This window comes from Tubulanus polymorphus, chromosome 8 (genome assembly GCF_964204645.1).
Source record: "Tubulanus polymorphus chromosome 8, tnTubPoly1.2, whole genome shotgun sequence".
Classification (NCBI taxonomy): Eukaryota; Metazoa; Nemertea; class Palaeonemertea; order Tubulaniformes; family Tubulanidae; genus Tubulanus; species Tubulanus polymorphus.
In genome coordinates this window covers 12,461,292-12,478,141 of record NC_134032.1, presented here as the reverse complement: position 1 = coordinate 12,478,141, position 16,850 = coordinate 12,461,292, and the positions used below count along the sequence as shown (strand labels likewise).

General features: G+C 38.2%; 2 protein-coding genes across 2 annotated transcripts; both read left to right on the top strand.

The window, feature by feature from the left end:
• Positions 1–785: 785 nt before the first annotated feature.
• LOC141909982 (uncharacterized) lies at positions 786–4,456 on the top strand. The gene is made up of 4 exons (XM_074800671.1): positions 786–855; positions 1,041–1,759; positions 2,350–2,548; positions 3,639–4,456. The coding sequence occupies exons 2-4, from the start codon at positions 1,060–1,062 to the stop codon at positions 3,661–3,663; spliced, it is 924 nt and encodes a 307-aa protein (XP_074656772.1). The 5' UTR covers positions 786–855; positions 1,041–1,059; the 3' UTR covers positions 3,664–4,456.
• A 373-nt stretch (positions 4,457–4,829) lies between these two features.
• LOC141909675 (vacuolar protein sorting-associated protein 11 homolog) lies at positions 4,830–16,769 on the top strand. Its single transcript, XM_074800239.1, has 25 exons — positions 4,830–4,882; positions 5,101–5,175; positions 5,549–5,722; positions 6,441–6,491; positions 6,572–6,640; positions 6,715–6,812; positions 6,928–7,081; positions 7,188–7,277; positions 7,949–8,079; positions 8,174–8,312; positions 9,024–9,103; positions 9,242–9,395; positions 9,822–9,968; positions 10,168–10,359; positions 10,814–10,919; positions 11,368–11,412; positions 11,924–12,036; positions 12,123–12,206; positions 12,607–12,657; positions 12,832–12,920; positions 13,005–13,079; positions 13,473–13,650; positions 14,384–14,601; positions 15,200–15,389; positions 16,114–16,769. The coding sequence occupies exons 1-25, from the start codon at positions 4,868–4,870 to the stop codon at positions 16,117–16,119; spliced, it is 2,724 nt and encodes a 907-aa protein (XP_074656340.1). The 5' UTR covers positions 4,830–4,867; the 3' UTR covers positions 16,120–16,769.
• Positions 16,770–16,850: the final 81 nt, after the last annotated feature.

Genomic DNA, 16,850 nt, shown 5'->3' with positions numbered 1-16,850 from the left:
TCTCAATTCGAATGCCAAATAGGTATAAAATTAAGTTGAATTGCTCTTGTAGCTTATTTCCTATTCATTTCTATAGACATCATTTCCGAGCCGTTACTTTAGTGACGTAGTTCTATTAATAGACACAGTACCACGCGTTCAGCAGAAGCAATGTACACACTGAACAGGTGCGCGAACATCAAAATCATGAATTCTGACTAGATTGAAAAGATTTGTCCAATTATGAAATCACCTAGCCTTATTGTATACTATAATATATAGTTTAGTGTAAAAAGTAGAAAATCTTTTAAAAAGTGTCAGTTACCCTTTAAGATTTGACTCAGAGTTGCTCACAGAAAATGAACTGATTCTGTAGTCAGGGACTAGACTCAACTGTGTGGAGTTGGCTCTACAAGTCAACTGTGACTGATTCATTGTGCATCAGTTACAGTACTGAATAGAGGATAAACATGCATATAATCCCAGTGGTACTTGTTACGTCTATATTAATTATTTCTTGTATATATGTTTTATGCCTTATACACTTTATATTAAATGTCATTCTTCAATGTTTTGTTCTGTAAATTTATTGCATGTCTTATCCTATGTATAAACGTTATATACGGCACAATAAATATATGTTTAAGTTCAAGTTGTCTATTTGACAATCTAGTTAGATTGTTAGATTGTGTTGTCTATTTGACATTCTAATTGTGTTGCCTCAGCTGGGATTCGAAGCCACCCTCTTGACGGTGCACAGAAATCTATGTGCCCTGCTTCATTGCGTCAAACCGTCACCTGTTGATTGAGCGGTGCGATTTTTAATGACTTCCCGATTTGCATCGCTTTTTCATTCCTAAAAGATTTCAAACTCAGGTAAACTAAACATAGGCTCAAATTCCCGAAAGGAAATAATTTTCTGAAGAAAATGATATATAGATGTAGGTATTCGTGAGGCTGAATTAAAAGCAAATCGGGTTTTGAACGGGTTTCCTTCAATAATCGAGTTCGAATCCCATTAAAAACGATTAGAATTAACCATCGTATTTTCTTTCCAGCAGTAGAAGAGACTTTCCAGAAATGTCTAGGAGAGTGAGCCAGCGTGATGATGCTCGTAATAATTGGGACGACGTCGACCGAGCGGTCGTCAACGATCTGCCGTGCTGTTCGAAACACTGGGTCTCGTTCGGACCAATTTTGCACGTGCTCGCGTTTGCCGTTTCGATTCTACCGATCGTGTTCATCTATCTCGGCGAGCAAACAGGCTACGTGATGTTCCTCGGTTTCTTGTACGTCGGTCAGCTGATCGTCTACTCCGTGGCTCTGATCATCAGTTTATCGAACTACTACCATCCGGCCGGGCGTTTTTTAAAACGCAATTTCCGTTGTTGTTTTTTCTGCACGATGTACGCGTCGACGGTGATCGGGTTTTCGGTGAACGCTCGCGATATCGCCGCGTCGGTCGGCGCCGAGAAATGTTACGATTACCGCGGCGAACAATTGAAGGAGTTTCCGACGTTGAAACGAGAATGCGACGGTTATTTGATGATGTCGTTCGCGGCGATTCCGGCGATCGTTGCCGCGGTTACCGATCTGATGGCCGCCGTGCCGACGATGATTTGCACGAAGATCGCGATCGGGTATAAACGGAAGGTTATACGCGGGATGCGCGCCTTGTGTGATCCCTCACGAGATATTACGGTTAATGGACCGACGATGGGGGACGAAATGCCTTCGGAAAGAGCACGGCCATTCCAAGCGATTCATCTTAACCCGCAAGGTAACCACTTAATTCATCCTCCTGTGGTTAAGACCAGTGACTGGTTTTATAGACCGGTTTAAACTTTTATCACGGGGGCTGGGTTGCGTAAACCAGTTTCAACTTTTATCCCTGGATCCAGTTTCACGAAGAAGTTTAACTAATATTTTTAGTGTAATTGCCATTGGTTAGTTCTTGTTTTCAATGAGGAAAACAATTCAAACTTAACAACTGATATGAGCTTAAAAACTTTTTCATGAAACCAACCCTGAGGCTGGTTTCAGAGATCAGTTTTAACTTAAAACCCCTGGACCCCGTTTTCCAAAAAGGTTAAACTTACTTCATTAATTCAGTTTATCTTAAATCGATTTAGGCCTTAATCCTTTTTGTGAAACTGGGCTTTGAGGCTGGTTTCAGAGAACAGTTTATTTTCAACCCTAGACACTGTTAGCATCTGCATGGGCTGGTAAATTTATTGATCAGTTTGAACTTAAACTCCGAGGGTGGGTTTTATAGACCAGGTTTTATGACCACCAGTGGTCTGAGGGTTTGAATTAAAAGAGCGAAGTTTCGAAATAAGAAATAGTTTTTCGAAAATCTTTCCATTTCAGATCAAACGAGAACGTACGAGCCTCGAATATTAGATTATTCGACCGAGTTGGGACCGGCGAGACTAGCCGAAACGAGCCGACGACGACGATCTGAAGACAACAATCCGTCTGCTGCTGCTTACAGCTCTCCTCCGCCCTCGTACGAACAGGTCGTACCGGCTCCACCACCTACGTACGACGACGCCATCGCTATCGATAGGTAGAGTGAAAGTCTTTTATAAAGCTGCCATCCTCCTTTTTGGCCCACTTTAGCCCAGCGGGCTATTGCGTTTACTTTTCGTCCGTCGTATTTCCATGTTGAATAGGTACCAAGGCATGTTTTATTATCACAATCAATTACAAAATCGTAACTGCTGACATGTTCTATGAACATGCCAAGTATTCTACTGGTACTGTTTTGTGTATCAATTAGGTTTTCGTCGTTAAAAATGACCCTCAAATTTGGTGAACATACCCTCAAAAGCCCCTCAAATACCCCTCAAATTTCATATCGATGGTTCTGTAGGAACCACGATCTATGATTGTGGTGAGTTTCAAGGTCATTAGTTATTCTATATAGTCACTAGGGGGCGTTGAATAGTAGAATAACTTAGTATTTCCTTACGGTTTGGGTAACTAGGCATATTTTGTTACCACAATAAATTACAAAATCGTAGCTGCTGACATGTTCTATGATTGTGGTGAGTTTCAAGGTCATTGGTTTTTGTATATGGTATATATGGGGGTGTTGAATATTGAAACTGTTAGATTGTTGAGCTTTTGAAACCACTTCTCAAGTGGGCATGGTCTCCCTGAACCCCTAGTTAATACCTGTGCTCACTCAACGCAAACGTTTAGAAAACTAATTCATTCAATCCAACTCAGATTCATTGAAAATACCTTTCTATATAACGCTAATGCTAAATTCTTTAATACCATCATTTTTCATTGGTCCCAATAGTGCCATTATAAAGAACTGTTACTGTACATAATAACTAACTAACTTCTGTACATTTACTATTACTTCTGTTTCTTAGAATTATTTTGGGTGGTTTGGATAAAAGACCATTTCACCTTCTGAAATGACTAAGTTTTTTACGATCAACATAGATCTTACGTATTTAGAAGATTGAAATCGATATCAATTTATAAAGATTGAAAAATACAGCAAAACTAAAATGAGGGGTATTTACAGGTGGAGAAAAGTTATCTGACTAAATTCATTCGAGTGAAAAGGTCATTAGCGAAAAATAGTGGAGTGCAGGGTGATAACTACCGGTAATGCTTATTTCTGAATTCTGTATTTACAGTTCACTGCGAACAACCAGCGTTTGAACCAAAAAAGAAAAATACTCGAGTGAAAAATGCAATCGATACTTGTGACACTCAAAAGAGATTAACGGACACTGAAAAAATTCTACCACAGACTTCGGCTACCTCGCACTCTGGTTGTGCAGTAAACACTGCCTCACTTCGGTGTCAGAAGATAAAATTTGGAAGAAATCAATTCGACCAAATGTGGTTTAGAATGTGAGGGGTTATTGGTTATTTTTTCACGAGGAGAAAGGCGGCAGTGAGAAAATTGGCCACTTGTCCGAAAGGGACAGTATAAACCCCACCCAGCTGGCAGTCAATGGTATTGGTGCTATCAGTGTGTTAAATGATGTCTTTTATGTTTTTGTTTTGAAATTTTTATACTGAATGATCGTGTAGAAAGTCATAACGTCTCTAGTCTCTTTTAAGACCCGAATATGATAATGGAAAAGTATGTTAGCTTGTAGATTCTTCTGTGAAAGATGATACCTAGAAATCCGTCTTATGACATCATCAAATTGCTTACTAGTGATTTGATCTTTAGATCAAATTTGTTGATGTCATAGGGGGATTTAGGAGGCATCCATCATCATAAATGCAAGATTCTATTGAATTAGTTACTAGTATATTAGTAACCTATGCCTTGTTAATTTTAATCTCATTAAGTTGGTGCTTGTTAAAAATCATTGTAACCAACCCCTCACGTGTTCCCAGGCCCAGTCTCATTTTAACAGGGATTTTCATGAAAGTGGGCCTTATTCGACAAATCTTTTATTAAAAATGTATTACGTCTAAAATAAATAAGTAAGCTTTATACACCGAAAGGATTTTTCTCTTATTGTTCGAAGTGCAATTTCTTTTATTTAAGAAATTTTTGAAGGAAATTCGACCAGTTAGTGAAACTTTGAATTTTCCAATGGTTCCATGAGACTTCTGGTTTTGTATGCTGATCAGTTTTTTCTCGCCAATCAGGTGCAAGCGTGGACCATTCCATTGCTCGGTTGGACCCTATTCTATATTGGGACGGAGGCAATCAAACCCTGGCAAGCGAGGACGCATTCGGTTGGACTACTCGACGTGTCGCATTCGGATTAACAATTTCACTTACTAAAGTACGCGGAATAGGCGCGGTAGGTATGATGCCAATCTCGAGTACGCGGAGTGAAGTAGCGCAGTAGACTAAAGGCATCGCTTTGAGCGCTGTCAAAAGTAAGAGGAAAAGAGGATGGCTATTTTTCAGGTATTTTGCTAATTTATTTCGTTGACAGATAATTTCTGGAGTATCATCAAATCAAGAATGAGTAAATAGAATTAATTTTTGAACCAGCGAACTTTAATTAATTGACTAAACTGTTTATTTAACTCGATTTGTTGCCGAAAGTGTAGTCTAGCCTTCTACCGTTCAGTTTAAGAATTCTCCGAAATAGTACTGACAGCGTTCATTGACTCGTTTTTCAGTGGAAAAGATTTAATTTCTTCGACAAAGAAGTTGTCAAACTCCCTGGAACAGATGAACCTTTTGATAAACTTCGGGTAAGTCGATAAGAATAATGAATGACACGGCACGATGATGGAAGAGAAAGCTAACCTTTCAACCAAGACCCTTACCTAAACCTACCCCTTTAAAGAAACCTAACCCCTAGCCTTCTAAACCCCTTCATTACCCTTACCATAAAACTAAAAAATCTGTACTTAGGTTTCATATTTCAAAAGCAAACCCCCTGTTTCGTTCCCGGCAGGTGTGAGAGATTTGTACGTACACCAAGTTAGGCCTACAACAAATCAAACAAAATCTACCAATAAAATAAAATAACAGGATCAATCCCTATTTTAAGGTGGAAAAAACCCTGAATGCTACACTAGCCTATGCCATTAACCTAGAAATGTTTTGATTTGATATTTTCAGGAGGTGATAGTGACCGCCTGCGCGAGTGGTCGCGGTCAGATTCTCATCGCTGATTGCGAGGGGAAGTTGTATTTCATTAACCGTCAGTTACAAGTGACGTCGTTCGCCGCGTACGCCATCAGAGTCACGCATTTATTCCAACTCAAACAACATAACATTCTAGTTACAGTCGGGGTGAGTGACAACCTGTGGAAATATTATGACTTTTCATAATGTGAAATGGGTCTAAATTCAAAACCCAGCCCAGTTGTACATTCATGATTTAGGCTAATTTTTAAAGTGGTTTTAAATCCTGAAATAAGTCTTTAACCCTTTCAGTGCTGACTAATTAATACCCTAAAGTGCTGGAGATAATTTGAAAATTTTTGAAAATTCCGCCCTAGTTTGTTGAATAACGGGGAATACCACTAAAGTGTGTCTACACCGCAGCGCGGTGTATCGTTAGTTACTAATATTTCACTATGTTTGACAGGTGCTGCCATTTTTCAAAAGAGCTAATTACTCATTTCATCAATACACCACAGTGCGGTGTACTAGCAAAATCTATCACTGATTTATACACGACATTGCGGTGTAGATGCACTGAAAGGGTTAAAAGATTGGCTATAGAACTTAGATTGTCTTATGACTGGGCTTAAATCTAGAAGCATGACTGTGCACTGTGCAATTAGCCCTACACTGCAACGGTGAAGGCTTAACATCAAGACCAATTAGTGGTATAACCAATCAAACAATTTAGGAACGTCATACATTTTTAGACAATTTTAGACTTGATTCAATATCAACTTTTGAGTGATTCAGTAGCGAAGGTTGATTGATATTGGGTGGAATAAAATGCATGAAAGTGTTAAGCAGAATTGCTGATTTATTGAAAAAATTTGATTGATTTCAGGAAGATGAACCAGGGACAAACCCTTTGATCAAAGTTTGGAACCTCGATAAGGTAGTAACATCAAAATAGGACCTCACCCCTCCCAACAAGGATGACTGAAAATAAAATTTATATTATCCTTGAATTTTCAGATCGACAAAAGTGGAATTCCAACTTGTTCGAGAATAGTTCGAGCGATTCCGGGAAATAATCCAACTCCGGTAAGTTAGCATAACCTCATTTTATCCCTTGAAATAACAGATGTTTGTATTAATGAATTCGGTTACGTTCTCAGGTTACTTGCATCTCTGTGCACGAGAATCTAAACTATTTAGCGGTTGGATTCGAAAATGGATCAGTCGTATTGTTTAAAGGAGATGTCACCAAAGAACGGTAAGTTCGATTGGACTTTCGTATGAAATCTTGAAGACAGTACAAACAAAATTTGGAAAAAGTTTTCTAAAAAAGGCAAATCTGATGAAATTTTAAAAGATTTTAAATTTTTCAGACACAGTAAACAGCGTCTGGTGCATGAAGGTCAACATCGAATCACTGGAATCGCGATTCGAATGGTCGGCAACAGTCCGATCGTGTTCCTCTCGACTGAACACGTAACTATGGCGATAACCGTTGGCGCGAAAGATAAAGACAAAGACAAGAAGGTAGTGATTTAGAAAATTGTTTTCAACCAATATTTTCAAATGGAAATGATTATTCGATTCATTGGGCCATCTTCATCATTTTCGGACTGATTTTATTGTATTTCAGGCGATATTGGATCGTCACGGTTGCGCGATGAAATGCTCGGTGCAGACGGACGTGACCTTGGATCATCAGTTTGTCATCGGTCGAAACGACGTAAGTGGATGGTGTTAAAATCAGTTGAAAAATTCTATATCAGAATGATTGTATTTGAGGAGCGACGTTTCGGCTAACAACTGTTAGCCATCATCAGGCGTACTGATGATGGGTTACAGTTGTTAGCCGAAACGTCGCTCCTCAAATACAATCATTCTGATATAGAATTTTTCAATCTTGGCTTCGTTATTGTGGGATTTCTCTCATCATCATCATACACGGATATTGTGTATCTTCTCAAATAAAATCAGTTGTTTTTGAATGAGACGGTTAATTATGGGGGGGGGGGCAACATAGAGACAGTTGCACAAAATCATCAATTCAAATATCTTCAAAATCAATCGTACGGTGAATCCAGCTTTTCAGTGAAACTAAGATCATTTGAAAGTCGTCACTCTTAGGTCACATTTGTATCATTGTGAATATTCTTCAAACCTAGTTTGTAGCTGATCAGTTGTGTTTAAACTAGAAAGTTGCAGATGTTTCTTTGCATTGTATTCAAATTCAATCATAGGATACCACTATCTAGTTATCGCGCATGTATAGAATAGGAGTGGCTCCGAAAATATCCAAATCATGACATCCACAGATATGTCAGAGTGACCCCAGGTTCTATCATAGAAATTTAGTCGCTGCTTGTAAACATATTTATCTATATTCGTTCATTTTAGGCTGTATATTTCTATCAACCTGATGAACGGGGTCAGTGTTTGGCTTTCGACAGCGACAAACTACAATTGCACTGGTTCCGCGGTTACCTGGTCGTCGTCAGCAAAGACAACAAAGTTTTAGCTCGACCGAAGTAAGAATTCTTTAACGAAATGGATGAAATATTTCCTGAAAGTCCTGTCGTAACGGATTCAATTTAATTTCAATTTGTTTGGATCTGATTTCAGCGCTCAAGGTTTCGATTTGAATCTAGTCACGGTTTACGATATAAACAATAAGTTTATCGCGTATTCGGCGCCGATTCCGGAAGTGATCGACGTCGTCTGCGAATGGGGCTCGCTCTACGTCGTCGGGGGCGATAGAAAGGTTCGTCTGCTTCGAAAGTTTCGCCTCAACAGCCTCCCGCATTTTTAAGAAAAAGCCCTTTGTACGAAGGAAACTACAGGGTTCAAATGATATCAGCTGTTAAGATAAAAACCGACTATCTACAGATTAAAAGAATTTAAAAACAAGAATTTATTTATTCAATCTAAAATATATAGAATACACGACACCTGACGATGATTTCTAGGGTGAGATATAATTCGTCCTGTATTCTATATATTTTAGATTGAATAAATAAATTCTTGTTTTTAAATTCTTTTAATTCGTAGATAGTGGGTTTTTATCTTATTTTCCGTTCACCAAGTTTGAGTGTGGTTATCGTTCTGATATCAGCTATTTTCATAACAGATTTCCTAGAGAGTAGTCTAGCAATACAATCAATGAGCAGTTGATTTTGGGGAAGTTGGAATTCACTGTGAAGTGAAAATGTTTTCCCCAAGTGAATTCCACTCGAAAGGTTTCTCCTCAGTGATTATATTCTAGCTACTACAGACAGCACATATGACTTTAAGAAAATAAATCTTGTTTTGAGAATATCTGGAAGCATTTGAATCGAAACAACAAAATCCGTCGTTAGTTTTACTTCATAATCGTCGATTTCTTCAGTTGAATTAGTCATTTGTCTAAGGAAACCAACCTCCCTCGAATATCTGCTCGCCTAGATGATAATCTCATGTCTGATTTTCGTTTCAGTTGTACCACCTACAAGAAAAAGACACTCAAACCAAACTCGACATGTTATTCCGAAAAAATCTTTACCCGTTAGCGATCAAGTGAGTAACTGTTAAATACTTGATTTTGTTTTAAAAAAAGAAATGTTCTAAGAAAAATTTTGTAAGCTCCATTTTAACATTCTGATTTTATAATTTACGTCAATTTTTAAACGGTGATGTTTGTTTACGTGTGTTTAGTTTGGCCAAACGACAGCAGTATGATCAGGACGGTTTGATCGATATATTCCGACAATATGGTGATCATTTATACAGTAAAGGCGATCACGACGGCGCGATCAGCGAATATATCAAAACAATTGGCAAATTAGAGGCTTCTTACGTCATCAGGAAGGTGAGTAAACATAATTATTATAAAAATAATTTGTATTGTATAAAGCAGGTATTGATCTACAGTCTGGAACAGCCCTTATGGTGTGAAGTGTGTGGATGATCAATATTTGAAAATTGGCTGATAAATTGTCTAATGTCCGGCGTTTGCTGTTCGTTCATTCTCAATTGAAAATGTCTGTGGACGATCACTTTTTGAAAGAACGCTCATAAAATGTCAAATGTCTGGCGTTTGTAGTCATCTTCCAAATAAACGTTGTCGCTGACTCTCGTACACATGCGAAGTCTAAATGATCAAATATTAGAATCATAATAGTGATAAAGTATCAAATGTGTGAAAGAGGATCAAGATTGATACACGCATAAAGCGTATTGTTCACAGTCGAGTTTCAAATTTTCTGAGGTAAAATTTTTGTTCTCCTTTCTCTAGTTTTTAGATGCTCAGAGGATCCACAATTTGACGGCCTATCTGCAGGCGTTACACAAGGCAATGTTAGCGACTGAAGACCACACTACGTTACTGTTGAACTGTTACACTAAACTGAAAGATGATTCTAAACTCGACGCTTTTATCAAGGTACGCATCAATTCCTTGCCTAGTAGAATCCTCTATTCGAACATTAGTTGATGTCCTACTGCACGCTAGTGACAGCTGGTGGATCCTCACTTGCCACAATTTGAATCCCCTATTGCTACAGTAGTTGATCTACTGCACACTAATGAATCCTCATTTGCCAGATTTACAAAAATTGTACAGAATCTTTTTCAATTTTCAGACGAAAGATCGCGAGGTTGATTTCGACGTGGAAACCGCGATTAAAGTTTGTCGCCAAGCAGGTTACTACGAACACGCCCTCTATCTGGCGGAAACACACCAGCAACACGACTGGTATTTGAAAATACAACTCGAGGACATCAAAGATTATAAAGCGGCCCTAGAGTACATTGGAAAATTAGAGTTCGATCAGGTGAGATACGTTTTCATAAACTCTTACTCGATGTTTAATGCCGAGTCTGGGTAGGATTTTACCAGTCTCAACCGCAGAAAGAGACCGAGTCTACTGTATTTCCAAACTCTTACTCAGTATTCAACACCAACCTGGGTTAGAATTTTACCAGACTCAACTTTGCTGCAGTAAGAGACTGGGTCTACTGTATTTCACAAACTCTCAGTCAGTATTTAACACCAAGTCGGGGTAGGATTTTACCAGTCTCAACTTTGCCGCAGTAAGAGACTGGGTCTACTGTATTTCACAAACTCTCAGTCAGTATTCAACACCATGTGTGGGTAGTATTTTACCAGTCTCAGCCGCAATAAGAGACAGAGTCTACTATCGTATTTCACAAACTCTTACTCAGTTTTTTTTAACCAGTTTCAACTTAAGCGCAATAAGAGACGTAGTCTACTGTATTTTTTCACAGGCTGAACATAATTTGAAAACCTACGGTAAAGTTCTGATGAGTGAGGTACCGATACAAACTACAGAATTACTGAAACGACTCTGCACTGATTATAGACCTTCGAATAGTAAGTGTAGTAAACTATCTAATAGATTTGATATATTCGCCATTAGCTGTCATACTTCTAATGAGGGCTCTTTCTTTGACTGTGGCAATTGAAGTTTCAGATTTGATTCACCAGGTGTCACTAGCCGGCACTCAGATGCCAGATTTCTTCTCAGATTCAGTTAAAATCTATTCTTAATTGCACCAATTCTATGAATGGTGAATAGACTTTATGTGAACCCTGAAGATCATTCGGAATTTATCGAGACTGAAGCATGATTTATCTGATTTCTATCAAAGGAAAGTTAAAAAGCTTGATGAAAGTTGATTGAAAATGAACTGAATTTTGATCAGAGTTGTCCCATCGATATGCACGTCGTCTAGCCGGAAAATGTTGCTCCTCCTTGACCTTGATGATTAATGAATTTGCCACGGCAATTTTGTATTAAATCAGGGTTTCAAATTTTCAGAACCCATTGTCGATGAAACCAGCTTGCACTCTGCACTGGGAATGGGTTCGTTAATGTTTCATTTCTCAAAACAATTATTCTAGAAAAACAAGTTAATATCATATCATCATCATCATCATACAGTGGAACCTCGTTACTTCAGGGGCCGGTTCCATAGACAGAGCATAGACTTAAGACCGGTCTAAGACAAACTTAGTTCTATAGCCAATCTAACAACTTAAGACCAGTCTTAAGGTTTTCAGACCACTTTTGGTCTTAAGTCGTGACTATGGAACCGGCCCCTGGGGACCAGAAAATATGTTATATATATATATATATATAACCGATAGTTCGTTATATCCAGAATGAGATTAATCAAATTTTCTTACTCGGGGCGAAATTCTATATTTGTTATAACTGCTGAATCATATCCAAGTTCGTTGTAACGAGGTTCCACAGTATCATTATCAACCGAAGATGGCCAACGGTCTATGTACAGACGGCTTCTTAGTTTGCTCAGATATTTTGCGGACCAGACTGCGATTTTGCGTCTGAATTTTCTGACCGATGTTTTCAGTGATTGATTCGTCGCTAACTGCGAGAGTTCAGAAATCGTACGCCGACGAGTTCATTCATATATTCGTGAATAATTCGGAAAGATTGACAGAATTTCTCGAGCACATGGTCAGAGTAAGTCGCTCATTCGTAGAAATTTGTTCATTTAAGATATTAACTCTTGAGAAACAGAAATTTGAAACGTGTGGAACTGTTTTCAGGTTCAACCGAATTCGCCGAGTTTAGTCTACACAACTCTTATAGAACTTTACCTTCAGGAGATCACTCATGAGAAAGACCCATCGGTGAGTACCGTATGTCCATTAATTTTTTCATCGGTTACTCCCTGTGAATAATCGGGTTGGCCACTTAACGTGGAAATCAGGGAATAGTCAGGAGGTTTTCTTTTCTTTTAAAAAGTTAGGGATTTATGAAATAGGAGAAAATCGGGACAATATCAGTGAAATTTGTTGAGATTGTTAGATCGCGGGTAAAATCAAACAGTGTCCATCTGTTTTATGAAACCGGTATTTGAGTTTCACCGGTATTTGAGTTCACTGATCGAATTCTCAGCAGAGCAAGTCAGGAAAAACAACAACACGCGTGTCAGGGGTTAGTCAGGGAAAAAGCAACCAAGTCAAAAGTGGCCAAATTATCATGAATTATCAATCTATGAATTATGATGTTTTTTCGACTTTGTTTCAGAGGAAAACGACTAAAGAGCGAAAGTTATTAGATTTATTACAAAATCCAGAAGTGAGTGAGGTTTACCATTATCATTTGACACTACAGTCGCACAACTTGTAGATTTCCTGAGATACTTGACATTTATTTCTGATTGAAAAAGTTTTATCATCTAGTGAAATTTATGATTTGGCTAATTTCAATGTTAAAAGTTTTAAATTTAACAACTATTTTTTATGGCGACAGGCTGGTTACGACGTCAACCAAGCGCTAGTTCTATGCCAAATGAACGACTTCAAAGATGGAATTCTTTTCATGTACGAAAAGGCGAAATTGTAAGTGAAAAACACTGAATTCTTGGTCAAAAACTATTCAACAGATTAATTCAAGATTTGAATAAATATTTTGTGGTGTTTCAGATATTCACAGATTCTGAGATATCACATGGAACACAGCGAGTATATCGATATTATCAGTAAATGCAAGAAATTTGGGTAAGAGTTTCAAGTTAATTTCTGTATACTCGGATTTAGGCTCCATTTTTTGCGAGTGTTCCTGGCAATTGACTACTTGCGATACCTGGTGAATCCTCGTGAAACACCCCTCACAGTGTAGTGTTGAAATTCCCAATCCATTAATACGATGGCCACTTACCTGAAAATCAGGGAAAAGTCAGAGAATTTCCTTTTCCTTGAAAAGTCAGGGAATTTTCAAAAAAAAGATCAAGTTAAAGATCAGGGGATAATCGGGGAAAAAATATGTCAAATAAAAGTGGCCACCTGGAGATATCATATCTCCCTGACGTCTTTGTAAGACGCTGAAAATCCTGTTACTGATAACACGATATTCTATTCAATAGAATGATGTATTATTTTTGTTATTCATAGGATGACCGATCCTAGTTTATGGGTTCAGGCGTTGTCGTATTTCGCGAAACGCGAGGATAACTGTCGTACTCAGATCATGGAAGTGTTGACTCACATCGACGAACAGAATCTGTTACCGCCGCTGTTAGTCGTGCAAACTCTAGCCAACAATTCAACCGCTACTTTAGCCGTTATCAAGGTCAGTTCAGCGTACATAAGGGCGGGAGATTATTAACACATTTGCTGCCCAGCTACTAATATCATGTACAATAGAATAAAAACCCACTATATACAAATTAAAAGAATTTTAAAATCGATGATTTATTTAATAAAAAAATCTAAAACATATAAAATACACAACGTTTCGATCTCACCCTAGAGATCATCGTCAGGTGTGTGGAAATCGCCCCCTGACGATGATCTCTATAATTATGTATATAGTGGGTTTTTATCCTATTATCCGTCCACCACGTTTGAGTGTGGTTATTGTACTATACTCGTATGTCCAGTTCTTTCACCAGTGACACTACTAATGTAGCTGATTCTTCCTATTCACAATTATATATTTGCATATAGCGCACGCGAATAACACAGTTTCTGACTGGCTGGAATGTGCGCAAACTCAATTCATTCTCAAGGCTCATTGGTCAATTTTAAACAAAGGCTGATTATGTAACAGCTCCAGTGTCGACCTGCGAGTATATTTGTATTTGACAATTGGCACCGTGTTATCAAGCTGGCAGCAAATTCAATTCTCTAGAAGCACCTTAGAACTTTCGCTAAAAGTTGATCATCTGTGCCCAGTAAACTCTTGAAAAAACAATTTGAGAGCTCATAGAACATGCTGTATACAGAGCGCCGCGAACCAGGCACTCTCAGGACCGGGTGATCGTTAGGAGTGAGTCGACTGTATTCCGGTTTCTGTTTTCTAGGATTACATCACGCGTCGAATGCAACTGGAAAACGACCAAATATCAGAGGACGAACGTCTGATCAAACAATACAAAACCGAAACGGAGAAAATGCGTAAACAAATCGAAGAGATCAATACTTCGGCGAAAATATTCCAAGTTTCGAAATGTTGCGTCTGTAAACACGATTTAGAATTACCATCCGTGCATTTCCTGTGTCAACATTCCTACCATCATCAGTAAGTAGAAAGAGTTCATTTCTGTAACCTACTGAGTGCCACTATTACTAGCAGGTTTGAGGTATCTTTTCTCCTCAACCCGCTGAGCACCGCTCTTAAAAACAGGTATGAAATCCACACGAGGTATTATTAGCAAGTTTGAGGTATCTTTTACTCTCGATCTGCTGAGGGTATTATTCATAGCAGGTTGAAGGCGTCTTTTCCCCCTCAATCCTCCGAGGGCCACACAGAGCTGCCAACTGTTCCCGATTTTCAGTATTTTGTTACTATGTTTTGATGAAAAATACTGATTGATTTGTTTGATGCAAACAGAAATCTGAAACATGTTACTGAAGGTCTTACTGTTTATTTCTGATTAATTTGAACATTTTCTTTCATATTTCAAAGAAATGTTGATGAAAATAATTTGATTTATTACTGAAGCATTTTTTAGAGGTTAGCAGCCCTGGCCACACAGGTTATTATTAGCAGTTTCAAGGTTTCTGTTCCACAACCCGCTGAGGGCCACTTACGGCGTCATTAACGGGTTCGACGTTTTGAGACATTTAATGTCTTCAATACCGGTAGTTGTAAAAAATCACAAATTTTGCTTTTTCAGATGTTTGGAGAACTACGCCGAAAACGCTAACGAGTGTATCGTTTGTACGGGCGAAAATCGTAAAGTCGTCGACATAATCCGCGCTCAGGAGCAGAGTCGATCCCTCGGCGAACAATTCCAACAACAACTGAAAGTGTCTCAAGACGGATTCTCTGTGATCGCCGATTATTTCGGTCGAGGAGTTATGAAGGTAAATCTCGGGCGGAGCGTTCGAATCGTTGAGAAATCATAATAGCAAATACGAGTACAAATCTCATTTCGTAATGAGTAAATATACAGTCAATCCTCGATGTACCGCCCTCATCGGTGCAGAACGATTTTGGCGGTATAGAGTATGGTACGGTATATTGGAGGTGTTTAACTATATATTTGTAAAGAGTTGTACATTGAGAAAACCTGGCGGTTGGCAGGGGTGGCAGTATAGAGAGTATAGTGGTATATTGGGGGTGTTTTACTATGTATTTGATTAGAGATGTACATTGAGAAAACCTGGTGGTAGGCGGAGGTTGCAGTATAGAGAGTATGGCGTTATATCGGGGGTGTTTTACAATGGATTTGTAAAAAGACGTACATTGAGAAAACCTGGAGGTGGCGGTATATGGGAGGGCTGTATATCGGGGTTCACCATATTCATTGTTGCAAATATTTTCGGTTGTTACATTTCCCCTCTCCAGGCATAGTAGTGCAAGCGATTAGATTTCGATATCGTATTTACGTATGAAAATAAGACTAAAGCTAATTTATTAGAAACAATTTCTAATTACTATATGAGTGATATATATATATGTAATGCGAATTGAAGATAATTAATTACATATTATTCAAGTTATAAAGGTTTCTATCTATGACAAGGAGTCATTTGGTCTCAAAACTAAAGACGAATGAAAAAGTGAAAAAATTATTTTTTATTTCAGAAATAAACCGACGTGAAAGCAATAGGAGACGTCGGATTGTAAATATGTGAATAATACGATTAACTAGTCAAAGACACATAGTTTAGATTATTTGAGATAATCTGATATGAGAGGATTAGTGTGGATTAGGCAATGATTTCACCGCCGAAGAGATAATTCATTTTGAAATGATGGATATAACACTGAATCCACAGTTCTAAAGAGTGAGTTAAATGCGATTGATTCTTTGCTGGATTTAAACTTAAACGGAACTAATTTTGACTGTGGAACTGAATCCCCGTGCGTAGATCAAGATTCAACTTCGCTGACCCCTAGTTGAGGCGAACTGCAACGTGGTATTCGCAATCAATACTGCATAAATGTTATTTTTTATTGATTCATGAAAAGCGATTTATATTGAACGCAGATTAAAATGAAAATGATTGCGGCAATAATCAGAAACTGAATATGTGGTTCTTTTCATAGTTAATTTACCAGTTTTATCAAGTTTAAAGACGGTCATCCTGTTCGGCCCAAATTCTTAGGCGTGTAGTCCTGGAGCCTTCCTTTCAGGCATTCATCATTATAGTGTGGAAGACCAGTATTTGAAAGTCTGCTCATAAATGCCTAATGTCTGAGTTTGTTTTCAATTGAAAATATCTTGAACATGAGTGAAGTATTGACAACCACATTTTGAAAGCTCGCTGATAATATATCATGTCAGGTATTTATAGTTCATTGTCAATTGAAGACGTCTC

Bases quoted from the DNA above. Each gene is read 5' to 3' on its own strand.
- LOC141909982 (XM_074800671.1), top strand. From the start codon at position 1,060: ATGTCTAGGAGAGTGAGCCAGCGTGATGATGCTCGTAATAATTGGGAC. The intron at 1,760-2,349 runs GTAACCACTTAA...TTTCCATTTCAG, and splicing joins GATTCATCTTAACCCGCAAG to ATCAAACGAGAACGTACGAG. The intron at 2,549-3,638 runs GTAGAGTGAAAG...CTGTATTTACAG, and splicing joins GACGCCATCGCTATCGATAG to TTCACTGCGAACAACCAGCG.
- LOC141909675 (XM_074800239.1), top strand. The intron at 6,641-6,714 runs GTAAGTTAGCAT...TTACGTTCTCAG, and splicing joins CGGGAAATAATCCAACTCCG to GTTACTTGCATCTCTGTGCA. The intron at 12,037-12,122 runs GTAAGTCGCTCA...AACTGTTTTCAG, and splicing joins TTCTCGAGCACATGGTCAGA to GTTCAACCGAATTCGCCGAG.